This window comes from Apodemus sylvaticus, chromosome 5, assembly GCF_947179515.1.
Source record: "Apodemus sylvaticus chromosome 5, mApoSyl1.1, whole genome shotgun sequence".
NCBI lineage: Eukaryota > Metazoa > Chordata > Mammalia > Rodentia > Muridae > Apodemus > Apodemus sylvaticus.
This window is the reverse complement of record NC_067476.1, coordinates 125750729-125771508: the sequence shown is the minus strand read 5'-3', so window position 1 is coordinate 125771508 and position 20780 is coordinate 125750729. Positions and strand designations below refer to the sequence as shown.

The 20780-nt window shown below is 41.4% G+C and overlaps 1 protein-coding gene across 2 annotated transcripts in view; it reads left to right on the top strand.

Annotated features, from left to right (window-relative positions):
• Positions 1 to 18653, top strand: part of Kif16b (kinesin family member 16B) — a 289898-nt gene extending 271245 nt beyond the window's left edge. For both annotated transcript variants that reach the window (XM_052183773.1, XM_052183772.1), the window contains one exon: positions 17088 to 18653. In XM_052183773.1, the coding sequence (XP_052039733.1) occupies positions 17088 to 17246 (159 nt within the window). In that variant the 3' untranslated portion in view covers positions 17247 to 18653. The remainder of the gene's footprint in view (positions 1 to 17087) is intronic.
• Positions 18654 to 20780: the final 2127 nt, after the last annotated feature.

Sequence of the window (20780 nt, the reverse complement as noted above, 5' to 3'; positions counted from 1 at the left end):
AGAAAGCACTTTTTCCCCCATGTTTTAAACTCTTGTCTTAAATATCTAAAAGGGGAGAAAATTAGCATATTTGTCTACTTGCTTCCCAGGGCATTATAGTATAGAAAATAATATTGACTCTTTAGTATGGAAATGCTGTGAACTGAATTCTGCCCCAGGCACTTTACTGACAGCAACTAACAGAATCTTCTCATACTAAGAGGGTATTATAATCAGATGAGGAAACTAGGGTGCATAGCAGTGAGGTACCTTTACTCCAGACCTACCCCAAGCCCCAGTTCTTGAAAATCCCTCTGCTCCCATGTGGTGGTTGTAAAGGCCTTAGTGCCCATGGACATGCCCACAGGACTGGAGGAGAGTCCACATCTACCAGAGTGTCTCCAGGGCTCTCTACTTTCCCTGGTGCTGAAGAAGCTGCATGGATGTGTCTCTCCTAAGCCGCTAAAGTCTCCAGTCCTTCACCTAAAACCATGACCCATGACTAAAGCCATGACCCATGGCTAAAGCCATGACCCCTCACAACCCTGCTCTCCCTGCTTTTACCCTTTAGCCACCATATGAGGTAGAGAATGGAGCCCGTCAGAACTAGATGGCACATCCTGTAAGGTGCCAAGCTTCCTTCTGCAGGCTGGGTGTTGGGAGATAAGAACCCTCCTCTCCTCTCCATAAACAAATTACACAATGGTTTTGACTTATGTCCCAAAGAAAGACTTCATCAGTTGCTCCATCTAGGCAGGTCTTGACTTCCCTAATGTAGCTTGTCCATTTTGAAGGTTTCACCAATGCCTGCTCCTGTCTGGTGGGGTCATCATGATCACTGGAGCTGTTTATTACCCTGAGCAGGACTGTCAACCTATAAAAACGCAGTATCACATGGACTTTAAACACATATCCCTTATAAATTTTTTAAAGCTTGCTGAATTTTATTAGAATGTGTGAACCTGACTGAGTATATTAAATTTATGAATCCAATTGATGCAGTACCATAATAATTCAATACAATATGCTTATGTCATTAAACTCATAAAGCAGATTCTCTGAATAGCTATAATGAATAGTTCTGATTCTGTAATCACAGAGTAACATTTTCACCCTGATGAATTTTAACTGGGAACTCTCAGACTTCTGTGTAACATCAAAAAATAAATGCCATGTTTCAAGTGATGACTACTTATTTCAAGTATTTACTTTAAAACCTAGGCTAGTAAAGGTAGAACAGAAGGACAGAGTTACTCACTAGGACTGCTAAAAGGATTTGAATTTGTTGGCGTGAAGTAGCATAGGACAGTAATTTATATCTAATCATAAATTCTAGATTGAAAGCAAAGGAGCCTTCAGTCTACTTGATTATTTTAGTTCATCTCCTCATTCTTTATCTTATTCCTAATCCCATAGGTTATCTGGAGCCTCGATAGGGCAAGCCTGGGTGTTTTATCTGTCCTAGGACATGAGAGGTCTGGCTACTCGTGTGTCTGCGTGTGTCCTCAGTTCCTAGCTTCTTAGGAACTGAGCTCAGACCAAGCTCTGGGATGTGTGAGCAGCTGCATGCAACCTTTCCCTCCAGTATTTGTACTAGTTCAAGTTACAGGCTTTACCTAAATTCAAAGGGAGATAAGAAGCTTCAAAACCATGGCCTAATGGGGTCAATGCTATAGCTAACTGTAAGATATTCCACTTCCCAGTCAACTTATTGTCTGGCTAATTTCATCTCTTCTTGAAATTTGAAAGCTTACAGCGATATAAAAATAGATTCTACTTCATACTAAAGCTATTTTTAAATAATTCTTATGATCTTGGCCTCTGAAAATTCATTTTGACACGATACTGCTAAGAGAGATGACTCAGAACAGTACCTGGTACAGGAAGACGTGCAGGTTCCTGCCCAGTCACTCTTGGGCTAGTGTCTGCTGCCCTTGTTAAGGAATCAAGGATCTGGCGAAGATTTCTCAGTGGTGACACTGGGACAAGAAAGGCCTGGCTGAACCTTCCTAGGATCTTCCAGACCGGAACCCAGCAGGGACACTAAGCGTCTCCTCTTCAGTTTTGCTGAAGAGAGTATAAATTAGTGCAATATCTGTGAAGACCAATTTGACAATATTTAAAACACACATACCTTTCCACTAAAAAAGCCCGTCTTTGGAATTTGCCTGCACGTGTCATGGCACACACACAAAAGTCTGATTATTTATGGCCCACGGTGTTATTTGTAATACACATGATTCCTCAGCCTCTTCAGGAAGGCTGTCCTTGACATTGAGCATGTTCTAAACCAGATACCAAATTGAGGACTTTGAATAAAGTAGTAAACAGTTCTCCTTTGTATGGTCTGTATTTACACAGGACTGCAGCAAGACTGGGAACCTGGATGTCCACTAACATGCTCCAATAACTCATATCAGAATGAGGAACTCATTATGGGCTCTTTAATAATAATCTGTTTTATGAGCAAAATAAAGTTTTAAAGAGCCTGTCTCTCATGTATCTGTTCTATAAGTTGAAGTGAGGTAGTGATATTTTGGGTACTACAGAAAGATTTGAAGACAACAGAAGTGAGTTGAAAGGCTGTTTAAGTGAATTTTAAAAAAATCAAAGATACTAAAGTGTAATTGATGCTCAGAAGTCTTGCATTAGAAACAAGATACTTCAGGCTCAGTGTGGAGCTGTACTGTGTGATAAAGTCGCCACCAGCCAGCCACATGTATGCATTTAATTTTAAATTAAAGCAAAGCCTGGTGTGGTAGTACAGGACTATAACTCAGCATTTGGGAGGTAAAAGCAGTAGGATCAGAGTTTAAGATCATCCTCAGCCTAAGGTACCTACCAATTTTGAAGCCACCCAGAGCTACACAAATCATGCCTCAACATAAGCAACAAAATGAATAAGATTTTAAAAAGAGACCTTAAATGCCATTTCTTAGTTGTACTGGCCACATGTAGGCACTGTGCTGGCTGAAGCGGTCATCAGTGGGGCTCTGTCTTGTAAGGCCATCCATCTATTAGCACTTTAGGCTGTGCACGTGGCAAGCCTATGCCTAGGCCTGTGGGAGGCCCAGGTTCATGCTCACCCTAGGCCATGCCTGTATGAGTGGGTCCCCAAGACAAACACATTCTTTCCTAGCTGGTATTTACTCTGCCCTGTGACCTCTCCTGTGCTGTGCTTTATATCCTTGGTTAGAACTCAGAGCAGAGATTGGTTATCTCCTGGATTTGTGCTAGCTGGAATTCTGAGCAGGGACTTCCTTCTTCTATATCCTTCATATAGGCCACCACCAGAAGGTGAGGCCAAGACTTAAGGTGAGTCTTCTCACCCCAGATGATCCAATCCAGAAAAACCCTCACATCTGTCCCCAACTCTACTCAGATGTATAATTTAAATGGCCAGGCTCTTACAGAGTACAGATGGATAGATGTCACTGGGCAGAGTGAAACTGACTATGAGAGTTGCTTTTAAGCCCCACAGATTCAAGAAGAAAGACCACTGACCCAAATCGTGGCCAAATTAATTAAAGCAAGCTTTTTGATTCATGCACATGGGTTCAAGGGATCAGCAGAGAACATGGGTAAGCTAGGCTTTCATAGTTGAGGAGTAGTAGGATTCCAAATGGGGACTGTGCCGGCAAATAGACATGGTTACAGAAGCAGAACCTAAGTATAACAAGTTTATCGTAACAACCTTCTGGAACAAAGACATGATTACCAGGTTATAACAAGGTAGTCATAGCAAGGTGGTCATAACAGGAGGTCATAATAACCTTTTGCAACAAACATGTGATTGCCATTCCTGGAACAGGAAGTGCAGAACCATTTGTAGTTAGGGTTACAGGGGGATGCATAACCCAATCCTTGAGAAACAGATTTAATCATTAACAGGAATGAACCTTGTTTGTCTTTACTATAAGATGGTTTCCAACCCCAAGATAGAGGCAGGTTGGTTTATCATTACCTACCCTGTGCAGGACACTGAGTGTGCCCACATTATCTAGCCAGAGAAATGGGAGTGTAGAGCAGGAAGGCCATCTTTTGTTATATAAGAACCTACATCATAGCATTAATACTACTTGGCCTGTAAAGCCCAGCCTAGATGGAGATCAATGTAGGCTAAGGAAATTATAAATGTCAGGACTGGACATGCTATAGGGAACCCAAGACAGATCTCAACCGGAGATGCTAGTCAAAGTATGCCACTCAGGATACCGTATGAGTGAAAGCTTGGGGTTAGCATGCGTTTGGGGGGCCTATAATCTATAAACACCCCCAGGCCTCTTCAGAGTCACTGAACCAACACCTGGGCATGGCAGGTAGCCAAGACATGCTAAAAACTTGACGTGATAGCTCCTTGCTTAAAACAGAGAGTATAACTCATAGTATTTCCACCCTAGTATGAAGACTGGTAGAGTGACAACCCCAGGAGCAGCTCCATGTTCAGAGTGTGTCCCCACACTGAATGAGCCATGTCTATTGTTCTGAAACAAGGATCAACAGAAAACAGTCAACGAAAACCCCATATAGAAACCCATTACTTTGTACACTAGTTAAGAAAAAGAATAAAAAAGGTAAGTGGGATTTGGTTGAGGAAACAAAGTACCCACAGCAAGAGAGCCATGATTCTGAGCGTTGAGAAGGGAATTGTGAACGAGAGGTACCAGTGCCTGGCATATTGCTACATGGAGAGCAGGTATGTAAAACTGCTGGATGCATATTTAAGTCACCTGGACCAAACTGTCCTCATTTCCTCTGAGTGGAGGTCATATGTAGGTCAAGTTAGGAGGCAATCCAGCATATCTAGTGATCCAATACAGTAAGTTGTAAAATTTCTAAATTGCCAGTGAGAAGTGGTCAGACTAAAACATATGGGACTTTGGAACTAAGAAGGCTTGGGCAGGTGAATCTCATAAAGCCTACTGGATTGATTTATAACAGTGAGATCCAGACCTTTCTCAGATCTGGAGGTATCCCAGGGTATCTCCATCTGGACCAGGAATGTCTTCAGAGCTCATCAGTCAATGACAAATTCTCTTAAGTTCCTCTGCCAGGTAAATGGGTCATGTCGGTCTTACTAGATGGAACTTGTCTTATGTTCCCACCTAATGACTTCTGGGGATGAGGGATGCCCTTGAACTCTGTTGTCTGCTAAATGTCTCAGCAGAAAGGCAATATGGCTATGCTACATTTCTAAAGAACGTTTTATTTCAATTTTAATGATTTCAATAACATTAAATTAAGTTACAGATTTATGTTAACATTTTATAAAAGGAAGAAAGTTCCACAACAATGAGATAGTTGAGAAAATCATTAGAATGACATAGCTCAGTGATGTATTGCACATGAAATAAGGAACAGGCCACAGCTACGGTTGTCTCATTAAAACAGAAACTTCTTAATAGCATAAAATAGTTATGACTTCATCCTCTGCTAATTATAATAGAGGGGAAGGAGCCAACAGATAAGACTGAGCCCTCCAAATACTTATGAAGGCCCTATTTATCTGCACCTGCTCTCTCTCTCTCTCTCTCTCTCTCTCTCTCTCTCTCTCTCTCTCTCTCTCACACACACACACACACACACACACACACACACTCACACTCACTCTCATATTCACTTTGATGGAAAGCCAAAACGCATTCCAGGAGCCTACTTTGACATAATAGTGAAAGTCTTGAAGAAAGGCCACATTTTATCTGAGGCTTCAAGACATAGCCCTGGAGGGACATAAGAGAACATTCCGGTTTCTCCCAGATTGGAAGAACCAGTCATTCTGTCCAACTCTGGCTGTTGACCTTGGCTAAGTCAGGGCCTCTTGATGTCAGTGTCGGCTTCTTTAAACAAAGGATGTCTTAGGAGGTCCTATTGTTCATAAACTGGGAAATGCTTTTTACAAATCATCTATTGACCTGACTCTCAATTCTTGGTTCTCTACATAGAGACCTGCTACATGAGCTCACATTGACTGGTGAATTTAGACTTCATTCCTCCTTTCCTATTCCCAAACCTTCTCCTATTTCAAGATTCCAGACTTGAAAAAAGACCAACTGTAATATAAGAAGAGAATACACCAGGAAATGCCCTATTGTCCCCAGAAGGTTTGACAACTGAGGCCCTGAGCTACACCTGAAGTCACCTTCAGGTGCCATATGAAGGTCCCAGCAGAGAGAGCTGGAAGGCTAGATTTTATCCAGTTCTTCCAGCAGGTAAAGCCAATAGTCAACAGAAAGTGCATTATAGGCCAGCATGAAAAAAAGGTCAATATTCTGACTTTGTAGCTACACATTATTTCAGAGCCATGTCTTTGAAACCATGGTCAGTACACTGCATCCTGGAGAAGAATGAAAATTTAATAGGTTGCATGCTTGCTTACTACACTGTATTACTGTAGAATGTGTTTTGTCTTACAAAACTATTAACTTTGCCATTAGACCATACTAGTCCTGTTTTGGTATAAACTAGTAGTGCTCACTTATGTTTCAATGTGGCATAGGAATCTTGAAAGGCCTAGATGTAGATCAAGATTCAGGGAGTGCTCATCCCATACTAATGCTTGTCTAGGGATATGCCACTAGCTGCTTGGCCTGATCTGGACTATTATTCTCAAAAGCATTTTGTCTTAGGATAGAATGTTCTATAAATATCTGTTAAGTTCTTTTGCTTCATAATTTCTCTTAGTTTCACTGTGTCTTTGTTTAGTTTCTGTTTCCATAATCTGTCCATTGTAATCCACTACATAAACAGACTCAGAGGGGGAAAAAAAAAAACACATGGTCATTTCCTTAGATGCCGAAAAAGCACTTGAGAAAATTCAGCATCCCTTCATGTTAAAAGTCTTGGAAAGATCAGGAATTCAAGGCCCATACCTAAACATAGTAAAAGCAATATACAACAAGTAGCCAACATCAAACTAAATGGAGAGAAACTTGAAGTAATTCAACTAAAATCATGGACTAGACAAGGCTGCCCATTCTTTCCCTATCTATTCAATATAGTACTTGACGTTCTAGCTAGAGCAATTAGACAACAAAAGGAGGTCAAAGGGATAAGAATTGGAAAAGAAGATGTCAAATTATCACTATTTGCAGATGATATGATAGTATGCTTATTGACCCCAAAAACTCCACCAAAGAACTCTTATAGCTGATTAACAACTTTAGCAAAGTGGTTGGCTATAAAATTAACTCAAAAAATAAGTAACCTTCCTATACTCCAAGTATAAAAAAGGCTGAGAAAGAAATTAGAGAAACGACACCCTTCACAATAGTCACAAATAATATAAAAATGCCTTGGTGTGACTCTAACCAATCAAGTGAAAGATCTGTATGACAAGAACTTCAAGTCTCTGAAGAAAGAAATTGAAGAAGATCTCATAAGATGGTAAGATTTCTCATGCTCATGGATTGGCAGGTTTAATATAGTAAAAATGGCCATCTTGCCTAAAGCAATCTACAGATTGAATGCAATCCCCATCAAAATTGTAACTCAGTTCTTCACAGAGTTAGAAAGAGCAATATCCAAATTTATCTGGAATAACAGAAAACCCAGGATAGCAAAAACTATTCTCAACAATAAAAATCTTCTGGTGGAATCACCATCCCTGACCTCAAGCTCTACTACAGAGCAATAGTGATAAAAACTATATGATATTGGTATGGAGACAGGCAGGAAAATCAAAGGAATAGAATTGAAGACCCAGAAATGAACCCATACATCTACAGTCACTTGATATTTGACAAAGGAGCTAAAACCATGGGAAAAAAGACAGCATTTTCAACAAATGGTACTGGTTCAACTGGCAGTAGAAGAATGCAAATTGACCCATTCTTATCTCCCTGTACAAAGCTCTAGTCCAAGTGGATCAAGGACATCCACAATAAACCATATACACTGAATCTAATAGAAGAGAAAGTGGGGAAGAGCCTGGAGCACATGGGCACAGGGGAAATTTTCCTGAACAGAAAACCAATGGCTTATGCTCTACGATCAAGAATTGACAAATGGGACCTCATAAAATTGCAAAGCTTCTGTAAGGCAAAGGACACTGTCAATTGAACAAAACAGCAACCAACAAATTTGGAAAAGACTTTTACTAGTCCTAAATCTGATAGAGGTCTAATATCTAATATATACAAAGAACTGAAGAAGTTAGATTCCAGAGAATCAAATAACCCTATTAAAAATGGGATACAGAGCTAAACAAAGAAATTTCAACTGAGGACTATTGAATGGCTGAAAAGCACCTACAGAAATGTTCCACATCCTTAGTGATCAGGGAAATGCAAATCAAAACAACTCTGAGAATCCACCTCACACCACTCATAATGGCTAAGATCAAAAACTCAGGTAACAGCAGATGCTGGTGCGGATGTAGAGAAAGAGGAACTCTTCTCCATTGTTGGTGGGATTGCAAGCTAATACAACCACTCTGGAAATCAGTCTGATGATTGATTCCTCAGAAAATTGGACATAGTACTACCTGAGGATCCAGCTATAACACTCCTGGGCCTATTCCCAGAAAAAGCTCCAATATGTAATAAGGACACATGCTCCACTATGTTTATAACAGCCTTATTTATAATAGCCAGAAGCTGGAAAGAACCCAGATGTCCTTCAGCAGAGGAATGGATACAGAAAATGTGGTACATTTACACAATGGAGTACTACTCAGCTATTAAAAACAAGGAGTTCATGAAATTCTTAGGCAAATGGATGGACCTAGAAAATAGCATCCTGAGTGAGGTTCCCTAATTACAAAAGAACACACATGGTATGCACTCACTGATAAGTGGATATTAGCCCCAAAACTCTGAATACCCAAGATACAATTCATAGAGTCTTTCTTAGAAAGGGGAACAAAATAATCACAGGAGCAAATATGGAGACAAAGTGTAGTGCAGAGACCGAAGGAAAGGCCATCCAGAGACTGTCCCATCTGGGGATTCACCTCATATACCGACACCAAGCCCAGACACTATTGTGGATGCCAACAAGTGCTTGCTGAAAGGAGCCAAATATAGCTGTCTCCTGAGAGGCCCTGCCAGAGCCTCACAAATACAGAGGTGGATGCTCACAGCCAACCATTGGACTGAGCAGTGTCTCCAATGGAAGAGTTAGGGAAAGGATTGAAGGAGCTGAAGGGGTTTACAACCCCATAGGAAGAATAACAGTATCAACCAACCAGGACCCTCCCTCCCCTCCCTCCCCCCCCCCAAGCTCCCAGGACTAAGCCACCAACCAAGGAGTACACATGGAGGGTTCAATGTCTCCAGCTGCATATGTTGCAGAGGATGGCCTTGTCAGGCATCAAAGGGGGAGAGGTCCTTGGTCCTATGAAGGCTGGATAGATGCCCCAGTGTAGGGGAATGAGAGGGTGGGGAGGTGGGAGTAGGTGGGTGGGTGGAGGAACACCCTCATAGAAGCAGGGGGAGGAGAGATGGTATGGGGGGGTTCTGGGAAGGGGGAACCTGGGAAAGAAGATAACATCTGAAATGTAAATAAAGAAAATATCCAGTTAAAAAAAAGGAAGGCGGGGGAAACAAGATGAGCTCAGCAGAGGGAGCTCTATGGGTGGTCCTAGTAGACTGGAACAGCCTCTATGAGGAGCCCTGGTTTTGAGTCTTGGCTGTGCAGCTCACGAGTGCAGGGACCTCTACAGTGTAAGGTAGACTTCTCAGGTCTGTTTCCTCACTGATAATGTAGACAACTGACTAAGTTATATAGGAATTTAATAAGAAACACCTTTAAAAATTCTCCCAGTGCTTAGAACTTTGTAAGTCTTTGATAGATAGAGCTTGGCAGGAAAGTTTTAGTTTGTTGGAGAGTAGGGCCTGCTTTGAAAGGAAGGCATTCAGAAACCTCATTGCTTCCTGTCTCTGGAAGTCATATATATACCACCTCCTTCTGTCATTTGTCCTCTGTAAAAGCTCACAGTCCAAGCCACGCATGGTGATGTGTGTCTTTAATATTAGCATTTCCAAGACTGAGGCAGGGAAATTGCTGTGAGTATAAGACTGATTTTTTTTAGCAATGCCCTGACTTACTGACTTAAAAATAAATAATAGCTCAGAAATCATATAAATTATCCACATACACACACACACACACACCCTGAGTTTGATAAAAAGCAAAGTGAGAAGGGTTCATGAGAAAGGTTGGCAGAACAAAACAGAAGGGGAAATATATAAATACATTTAAATTTATAAATAAATAATAAAAAACAAAAGTTCACAGATACCTATGAGATATATTGTTCATTTGTTTACTGGCCTTTCTTAAACCACATGACAGTTCTGTCTCTCTGGAGTAGACAGTCTGTCTCCCCTAGTTCCCGACACCATCTTGCTGTCTCTCAATTGGCAACAGTAGACTATACTGGAAACCTTTGAGGAAAGTCACTTTACAATATCAAAGCCCTATGTGTCAGTGCTGAAATACTCCTTGAAGATTAGCTATCTAAATTTGATTTTCTGAAAGCATTGATAAGAAATCTTATGCCTTAGTGTTGTTTCAAGTGGCTAAAGTACATAGCTTAGATAAATATGTCTGATATATTTCTTATTATTCTTAAATCCCTTCAGCCAATGTGTAAACAGGTAAATCATGGGCATCTGTCCTCTGTGTTGTCATCCTTTCTTCCTCCACTCTGCCCCCCTACCTTCACACTAACCCTTGTACCCCTGTCTCTCCAGACATCCCCCACTCCCTCTCTCCCTAGCCCCCACCACATGGACACTCACATAGACTCCTCACTTGCTCTTGCATCCCCTTGTTTACTACACTGCAGTCTTGCTGAGAACATTTAGACTGGCCTGATGTCTCTTCTTGTCTCCCTGGCAGGGTTATACGGTTGCACACCCCCACACATGCTGTTGCAGTTCTAGGTGCCACTGAGCCAGGACATACAACAGGCCACTAATGTGACATGACCCCAGGCAGAAGGTGCCAGTTATCTGTGGATATTAACGAGCCAAAAAGATTTAAATATCCCCACTTTTGTTTTATTTTACAGAAGATACAGATCCTACAAATCCCTATTCTGTTTCACTTCTGCCCCTCATAAGTGACTGTAACTCCTAGTGTCCTTCAAGGTTTTCAATTCTCTTGTTATAGAGTGTGCCACCTTGGGGATGCAGCCTGATTTCTGCCCTTATTTCTGACATGCCAAGGAATGCTTCATTGTTTGTGGGGCTACAGAAGAGGGACACCTACTGTAGACAGAAGAGCTTATTTCTCCCTTCAACTGCAGATGTGGTAGAAAACATTTTGAGCCAAAGTAACAAAAATCATTAATATAAATATGTGTTAAGTACTATATATATAAGTATAATTATATAATCTATAAAGGATATATGAAAGTGGATTTCATTATTGAAGCAGAACTCAGAAAGACCAAACAACTTATCATTGTCAGTTCCTCTTACGGTCACCTATAAACTACAACAGTGAAGGGTCCTGAACACCTCAGCTACATACTCAGGCAAGATACATCGCATACACATTAAACATTGGAACTCCAACAGAGGGTACATTAAACAGTGAGAATCAGACACAGAATGTGTGAAGTCTAAAACAGACAACACTATTTTGAACTGGTAGAAATCCAGAGAGTGAATTGTTGTTACCCTTGGGAAGAGGATTGCAGATGGTAAGAGGGATGTAAGGCGGGTTGCCTGGTTGGAAACTGTTACATTATTTATAACCAGGTACTGATCACACAGCTATGTTCACTTGGGGGAAATTCATTAGGTTATGTACTTATGTGCAGTTCTCCAGGCATATATTATAACTTAGAGTTAACTCATACAAAACAATTGTCAAGACTATATCTCAGCACTTTTCTTAAAGTAGACAGTACACCATGGCTAACTGGGAACTGCTAAGAAGAATAGCAGTACCACAGCCTTGAGGAACTCTGGAACATTCTTCCAGTCTACTTCTAGCCCCATGCACAGCCCTTAGTTTTATCCTTCACTAGAAATTGGTCAGCCTATTTCAAGCCTAATCAATAAAAGCCCCACCTTGTTTTATAGCTCTAGGAGCACCTGGTGGTCACTACAAAGGACATTTCCTAGCCACATGCTGTCTCTCTCACCACAGTAGCTGTCTGGGTAAAAGAAGCCAGCTGCCCCATACTTCCTTTCTGCAAGGAAAACTTTGTTTTCCAAAGAGAACGCTCTGCAGTGTGAAGAGGTGGCCAGATGAGACCTTTCTGTCTGAAGTTTGCATGAAGTTTGAGGGAAAAAAGTCGTATACCTTCAGCAGATTTATAGATTTCTTGTAGTGTCCATGTTGTGAAGGGGAAGATTACCCCAGTACATCCTCTTTTTCTTTTATTTATCTTTTTAACTTTGCTTCTCATTATACATGATATTATACTTTATTGGCCCTTTAAAAGAACCCTACTTTGTGAACTAATTATGATAAATGTTGATACAACAGCTGTTCTTGGATTTCAATTGCCTTGTAGTCTGTCAGAGTTCATCTGGAAGGCAAGCTTGATGTAAAGTCTGCTGTTGATGCAGTCTGCAGGGCACCTGAAGAAGAAGCTACTCAGGTGCTACTGTGGTGATCCCACTTCTGAGAAGCCCCTTTCTGTCCCTGGGGCAACAATGGAAGTCAGGCACAGTTCAGCGCACAGCTGGGCAAGCCCCTCATCTTTCCCATTCAAAGTAATTTCCCTGTTTTCCTTCTAGTTTTTTATTAGCACATATTAATTATATATGATAGTGGGTTTCTTATGATCACATTTATTCCCAATAATCCTCTATTATTTCCCTTCAGTCCATCTGATTCCTTTCTTCTTCCCAGCTGCTTTCCCTTCTACATCTGTCTATCATCCATCAAATTACCTATCATCTATCTACCCATCTACCCACCTACCTACCTACCTACCTGTCTGCCTGTCTGTCTGTCGACCAGTTAGTTTAATGAGGATTGCTTACAGGAATGTAGTTGAGAGATTATTCACCAGAGTATGAATAGCTTACCAGTGACTATGTCACTGCATAAAAGGTCTCTTTGTTACCCAGCAACTGTCTGTAACTCTTGAGGGAGGGGTGAGGCCTCATGAGCTTCTCCCTATTCTTTGATGGAATGTGTCTGGGCCCAGTCTTATTGGAGGGCCCAGTTTTATGAATAATCCCAGCTGCAGAGAATTGAGTGTCTTGATCATAAATCAGAGTTCCATATACTCCAGTCCTTCCTCAAGCTCTTACATTTTTAAAATTTATTTACATTTCAAGTGTTTTCCCCTTGCCCTGGTTTCTCCCATGCCCAGAAACCCTTATCCCATCCCCCCTCTCCCTGCTTCTATGAGGGTGAACCTCCACCCAGCCTCCCACCCACCCACTTCTGCCTCCCCATCCTGGATTTGGGTATCTATCGATCCTTCATAAAGCAACCCTGAGATTCTACCTCGTACCAGTCAGGATGACTAAGATCAAAAACTCAGGTGACAGCAGATGATAGTAAGGATGTAGAGAAAGAGGAACACTCCTCCATTGTTGGTGGGATTGAAAGCTGGTACAACCACTCTGGAAATCAGTCTGGTGGTTTCTCAGAAAATCAGACATAGTATTACCTGATGACCCAGCTATACCACTCCTGGGTATATACCCAAAAGATTATCCAACACTTAACAAGGACACATGCTCCACCATGTTCATAGCAGCCTAATTTATAATAGCCAGAAGCTGGAAAGAACCCAGATGTCCTTCAACAGAGGAATGGATACAGAAAATGTGGTACATTTACACAATGGAGTACTGCTCAGCTATTAAAAACAAGGAATTCATGAAATTCTTAGGCAAATGGATGGACCTAGAAAATAGCATCCTGAGTGAGATTCCCTAATTACAAAAGAACACACATGGTATGCACTCATTGATAAGTGGATATTAGCCCCAAAACTCTGAATACCCAAAATACAATTCACAGACCATATGAAACTCAAGAAGAAGGAAGACCAAAGTGTGGATGCTTCAGTCCTTCTTAGGAAGGGGAACAAAATACTCATGGGAGCAAATATGGGGACAAAGTTCAGAGCAGATACTGAAGGAAAGGTTATCCAGAGACTGTCCCAGCTGGGAATTCATCCTAGATACAGTCACCAAACTCCAACACTATTATTCTTAATGTTGCTACACACATACAGTATGGAGCACTGTAGCACAGGGTCAGCTCTGGGGGCAGACAGAAACCAGAAGGATCTTGTCTTTTCCCTACTTTTTTCTCTAATGATTTCTGAGTTTTCAAGTATTAAAATAATTTATTTGACCCATTTGGAGTTGATTCAGAGAATAAGATTCAGGGATTGAATTTCATTTTTATATATGTGGATTCCCACCTAGCTTTCACAAGATAGTTTTTAAAAGAAACTATCTCTGCTCCATTGTAAATTTGTGGCATTTTTGCCAAAAAAAAAAAAAAGAAAGAAAAAGAAAAAAGAAAAGAAAAGAAAAAAAGAAAAAAAAAGAAGGAGAAAGAAAAGAGAAAGAAAAAAGTAGAAAAAGAAAAGCAAAGCCAAGCTGGGGAAATAACTGAGTGGATAAAGCACTCTCCATGAGCTCAGAGGATTGGAACCCACATAAAGGCAGATGTACCCCGCATAGCTATAGCCTTGTCAGCCCAAGTGTTGTCTATAAAAACAGTACCTCCAGTTTATCCAGCAAATTGATATTCTCACAGTCTCCTCAGTTAGGAAAATGGAAGTCAAATTTCCTTTTGACTTCTGATATGACTTTTTTTTTCCTTTTCACTTGTTTTAGGCAGTTTCTTACCTTCACCAAATTTTAGATTCAAAATCCTTTTGTGAAGCAGAGGTGGGGCTCTACTGAGACTAGTAAGCTAAGAATACAGAGCCAGCACCTGTTTTCTAAACAGGTGCTGGCAAAGATGTGGAGAAAGAAATACTCCTCCACTGCTGGTGGGGTTGCAAGCTGGTACAACCACTCTGGAAATCAGTCTGGTGGTTCCTCAGAAAACTGGGCATGATGCTACCGGAGGACCCCACTATACCACTCCTGGGCATATACCCAGATGATTCCCCGGCATGTAATAAGGATACATGCTCCACTATGTTCATAGCAGCCCTGTATATAATAGCCAGAAGCTGGGAAGAACCCAGATGTTCCTCAATGGAGTAATGGGTTCAGAAAATGTGGTATATTTACACTATGGAATACTACTCAGCTATTAAAAACAATGAATTCATGAAATTCTTAGGCAAGTGGGTGGAACTGGAGAATGTCATCCTGAGTGAGGTGACCCAATCACAAAAGAACACACATAGTATGCACTCACTGATAAGCGGATATTAACCCAGGAGCTCGGAATACCCAAGAAACAATTCACATATCAAATGATGCCCAAGAAGAAGGAAAAAGAGGGCCCTGGTCCTAGAAAGGCTCAGTGCAGCAGTATAGGGGAATACTAGGACAGGGAAGCAGGAAGAGGGTTGATTGGGGAACAGGGGGAGGGAAGTGGGCTTATGGGACTTTCAGGGAGGGGGGGAGCCAGGAAAGGGGAAAGCATTTGAAATGTAAATAAAGAATATATCGAATAATAAAAAAAAAAAGAATACAGAGCTAAGAAACGACATTTTAGTGAAAACTTCTTGTTATTGAGTCTTTGGCCAGCTTCTTGTGTACCCTCCAACACTTTCCTCAATGTGTTCAAAGAGAAAATTATCATTCTGGGAGAATATGAAGACCAAACCAAATCAGGTGATTCCAGAAACTTCTGTGGTGCTGCAGGTGTTTGTTATCTTGGGTTGGTGGCAATGTCACATGTGTAACTCTGGTCAAACACTGTATTTAGAGCATGTATATTTTAAGGTCTGAGAGTGTGGTTCAGTGTGAGAGTTCTGGCATGTACACGGCTGGAGGGTCTATCCTCGGCATACAGGAAACAATAGAAGAGGATTGTGCAGTTCACCTCTGCCTGCTCAGCGTTACTTCTCTGAAGGATGCAGAGTCCGAGGTTGATAGCAATGCTATCTGAAGGTTGCTTTAGCCCTTGCCATTCAGTTTAAGCAAAGCTAGCAAACTTCTTTGGCCTAAATAACTTCTTTCAAAGGGCAGCTAAGGCTCATCTAGCACAAATTCAGCAGGGCCAAATAACTCCTTATCCTGGAGCCCTCGAGCTTCCCTGGCTTCCACACCCTTACCATTCCTCAGTACACACATGACAGTGACAGGTCTCCACACGTGACCCAATGGCATGTGCAGCTGTGGCCTCTAGGTGGGAGCTACTGCTCTAGGATTCGGCTTCTGTTTCTGTATGTTATAGTCAAGAATAATAATGCTTAATTTCTAGATGTGTGCCAGGGTCATGTATAGATTTAAATGAACGTAGACAGTTCATTTGCTGTTGTTAACAAGACTTGCCTGACCTGAAATGCAGAGCTATTCTTCTTTATCCTCTTCTTGCCTAATATACACTTCAGGCACCAATGTTCTGAGTTCACTCCCTATATCTCAGAGCCTTGTCTCAGACATCCTTCTCTCTCAGTACCAAGAAAGACCAGTGATGAGCACCTGCTATAGAGGAGAGAAAAAATAAAAAGCCCAGAGCAATTGACCTTTCACCTTGGGAAGAATATTTTGTTGATGATGAAGATTATAAAGTTTTTAAATGTTCTTTAAATATTAGTGCTTGGAGCTGATCCTATTTTATACATATGATTCACAGAAGACACAAATGCTAATGTTGCTCAGATGGTCACCCCCTCCCCCACTCCAAGTGTGAAGCTTGAAAGCACAATGACATTTTAAGTAGGGTAAAGTTGCCATAGGGGAAATGCCCCGTGTCAGCATTACTGGCATTCCTCACAGACTGTCTACAGATGGACATCAGGTGACATTTATGTGGATTAGAGATGTGAGCCAAAGAGATTTCTACTGTAGGCCTGGATGTCACAGTCCTGTTTACTCTGCACAGGCTGACAGTGGTCAGGGTGGTTAAGGATCTCTGAGGCATTCTCTCCTTTGTGTTGTTTATGAAGTAAGTGTATATATCAGGTCAGTGGTACACTGCACGTTTTCTCTCCCCTCCTTGACTGTAGCACTGTCTTGACCATGTTCTTCATTCTTGTCTCTTCTCAGAAATACCTCAGGGAGTTTTTCAGTGTGATGCTCCAGTCCAAGACATCTCCCCTTCACATCGACAAAGTGGGCCTGACCCTGTCCAAGCACACCATCTGTGAATTCTCACCGTTCTTCAAGAAAGGAGTCTTTGACTACAGCAGCCATGGGACAGGGTAGAGCTGTGGCGACCAAGGAACCACCAACTCAGTGCCTTCTCATCAAATTGTCTCTGATGCAGAGTGGACTCCTGCACCAGGATCCCAGCCTGCCTCCCCCAGTCGTGGCAACATGCAGCAGCCAGCCCAGACCACCTCACACCGTCTCTAGTGCCTGAGTTTGGGAGTGGAATGCTTGCCTGCCAAGGGCAACCCTGATTGACAGTTGTTACTGCACTTGAACGTGGCCTTTTCCATAGTACTTTCTTCTCATTGTGAAGCGAGTCAGTCCCCTGTGGCAGGATGGATATGTGGCTTGCTTATTTGGGGACTCCTAGAGCCAAGCCACTTGGGTCAGCTTCCCATTGTGGGTGGCTTACCAGACCACCCTTAAGTGACTTTCATCTGGTTTCCTTTTTCACCAAAATATGCTTGATTTTATACTTTTTCCATGTGGCTGGATAGATTTCAAAGATGTTTTAAGTTATGTCATATTGTTTTGTTCATTTGGATTTGGACTTAATATCTAAATACTGACGTTTACATAGAATGTTCTGTTCAGCAAAAAGTATCTGTAGGCCAATCATGAAAAGAGTCTTCCATGCCTGACAAATTGGATGTAGGCAACATTACTTAAAACTTGCAGAAACCCCTACAAATAAGACATTGTTTAACCTTCACTATTCGAGGGCATTTTCCCAGACCTCAATGCCTATTGTTCATTTTAAGCTTTTTCTGCACAAAACAAGTGCAAAGCTGGATGCAATCTTTTAAATATCCTTTTGTTCATGTTTTAGTACAGAATCTTCAGGATCACTAAAAAGAGAGAGAATTTTTAGTAGTTTATTAATAATCCCTCAAATACTCAGGACATAATGCAGCATTTCACATCTGTGTACAGTGAAAGTGCTTCCTTTATCAAAAGAAAATTGTGAGTAGGAAAAATATGTGGTATATATTGAAATGTACATAATTCTACATACAGATTTATATGTATACACTCCTGTACAATAGTATATCAGGCTATATGAACATCCACACCAAATTTATTAAAGGTGTTTGCTTTTTCAACTCTTAAATTGAGCTGCTATCAATATTAAATGAAGTCATGTGCTATACCCTGTAGTTCAGTTTAAGTTTGTAATATTATCATTCCTACTGGTCTGTTTAACAATTGATCTGATGTGCTTAGAAAGAGGTATATTGTATAATTTAGAATTTATGTTGCAGAAAATGCAGTTATGATTGAAGTCACAAGTGAATGAATAACAAAACATGCTTGCATTCAGTCTTCTAGAATCTTCTAGAACATGCCCGCACAGCAGATCTCTCCAACCTCACAAGAATGTTGAAAGATGCAGCTATCCCTCTAAGGAGGAGACTAATATTCTATTAATTAAATATCATAGCTTAGCATGAAAAAATAAAACGGACTCTTTATTTAATTGCCGCAGAAGGATGCGCTTCTCTCTCCCATCTTGATTACAGGCCTAGGTTTCATAGCAAGTGCTATCAAGAATTTAAAACTAAAGATTAAAGGATAAAAACTGGGAGAAGATAAATTAACCATGGGTCATTTATTTGAAAGAAGTTCAAGTGCTGAAAACTATCCCTCATTTGCTTGAGTAGATTATTTTTTTCAACTGACCAGATAATGTGTCTCTCACCCTGTGGGACCTATATTAGAGGGTGGGCTGTGGGCGAGCATTTTGTTAAAATTATACATGCTGTCTGGCCAGAGTAAAGAGGGTGTTTGTGAAGAGCAGTCACAAGAGTATCTTCTTATCAAATGCATGATAGCTCTCGGAGCCCTAGTACTGAATAGCTGTGCTAAAGCCAGCAAAGGCATGGACAAGTCACCCCATCTACCAGACCTTGGCCCCCATCTGAAAACAAAACTATTCTCTGAGATGATTCTAGCTTCCGCTTAGACCTATGATTACAACAGGGAATGAATTATTCCAGTTGGTCCAGCTGAAGTTTGTGTGTGTGTGTGTGTGTGTGTGTGTGTGTGTGTGTGTGTGTGTGTACTGCATGTTTCTCATCTGGCACAGAGGCTGCTGAATATGAATAAAACCTGAGGGGAAGGTGTGAAAGCAAGAGAATTCCAGCCGCAGATATCATGGAGTTCCTCTTGGGATAATGATAGGAGAGATTATAGGTCTCAGCTGACAAAATGGAAGCCTCAACAGTTTGGACTAATTTAAAGAAGTAAAATAAGTTTAATTAACAAGTATGAATGCATCATTGTGCTTTCAGGCATCCCAGATACCAAGTGGCCACTGTCACAATTCAGACCGACAAATCACCCTCTTACACTTTGTTGTTGCTTGAACAAATCTGGGGAACTTCTCTTTTAAAGTAGGTGGCCTGCCTTCCTAGATATTGTTTACAAAATAAATACTCCTCTGTCGTCTTGTTTGAAATCACAGTTTAGTAACCTTCAGCCCAGCTCCCACATAGACCTTGCTATCTCTTAATGAGGTTCAAATTCAACCTTGAGGTTAATTTAGGGAGGGATGAGCAGAATATGAGTCATGCAGCCTCACCGGTGACTGATAGCCTGTAAGAGTCTCTGGCTGGCCATGATGTAGAGATGCATGAACAGGACTCCTGAATCTGAGGTCCTTTTAGATCTAAATTTTTGTGTAGAAATATGACATTTTATGTAAAAAAGATCTAGTTGTGCTCAGCCTGGCTTTTGATCAGCCCACACAGGCTCTAGACAGGACTTTCACAGTCTGTGCAGAGAGGTTAGCACATGGATGAACCCAGAGGATGTCTGCTCCAAGGAGCTGCTTTGAAGCTGTAGCTTCCAACCTCAGATCAGGGCATGTTAGTTGCTGTTCTAGGTTTAACTTTGTGGAATGTCAATATGAGTTTTGCATTCTGTGACCATGGTATACCAGTAACAGACATATTTATGTCCTTCTATAATGTCAGAATTTATTGAGTAACAGTAACTTCACAAGGCTAATAGTTTCATAGACAGCAATTTGTCATATAATCCTGCCCTACTGTGGTTGCCTGGATGAGGCAAATCCAGGTTCTTTTATTTCTATCTTAATTGCTAATGTTAATTCATAAGCACACAGTAAATATATCTAGACGTCTTTATGCACGTGTATGGCTTACAGAATGAATTCAGGTTAAAGAAACTGTTGCAGAGTTCAAGAGGCTTCAGAAGTGGGTGGGGTCTGTATGGATAAAGAACCACACCCGTACCCTGAGAAGCTGCTGTCGGAGTTAGAGTTTTGGATCAAGTCTTCAGATTTCAGCTTTAAGATTGAAGGCCAGACTAGGTCTGCTGCTAGGAATGGGTCAGAAGTAGGTGTAGGTGGGAGGACGGGTGGACGGGCAGGCCGTCAGGTGGGCCACATCAGCAGGAAGCAAAGCCAAGCTGAAGCACCAAGGCTGTGTGGGGAAACCCTCCGCTCAGCAGTCTCTGAGGTACACCAAGTACCAGAAGGTAGTTTGTCATGGGTCGTGCCATGGCAGTGTTATCTGTCCATCATTTTATGGGGTTCACCCTTTCCTTGGGCCCCGGGTCATTGTT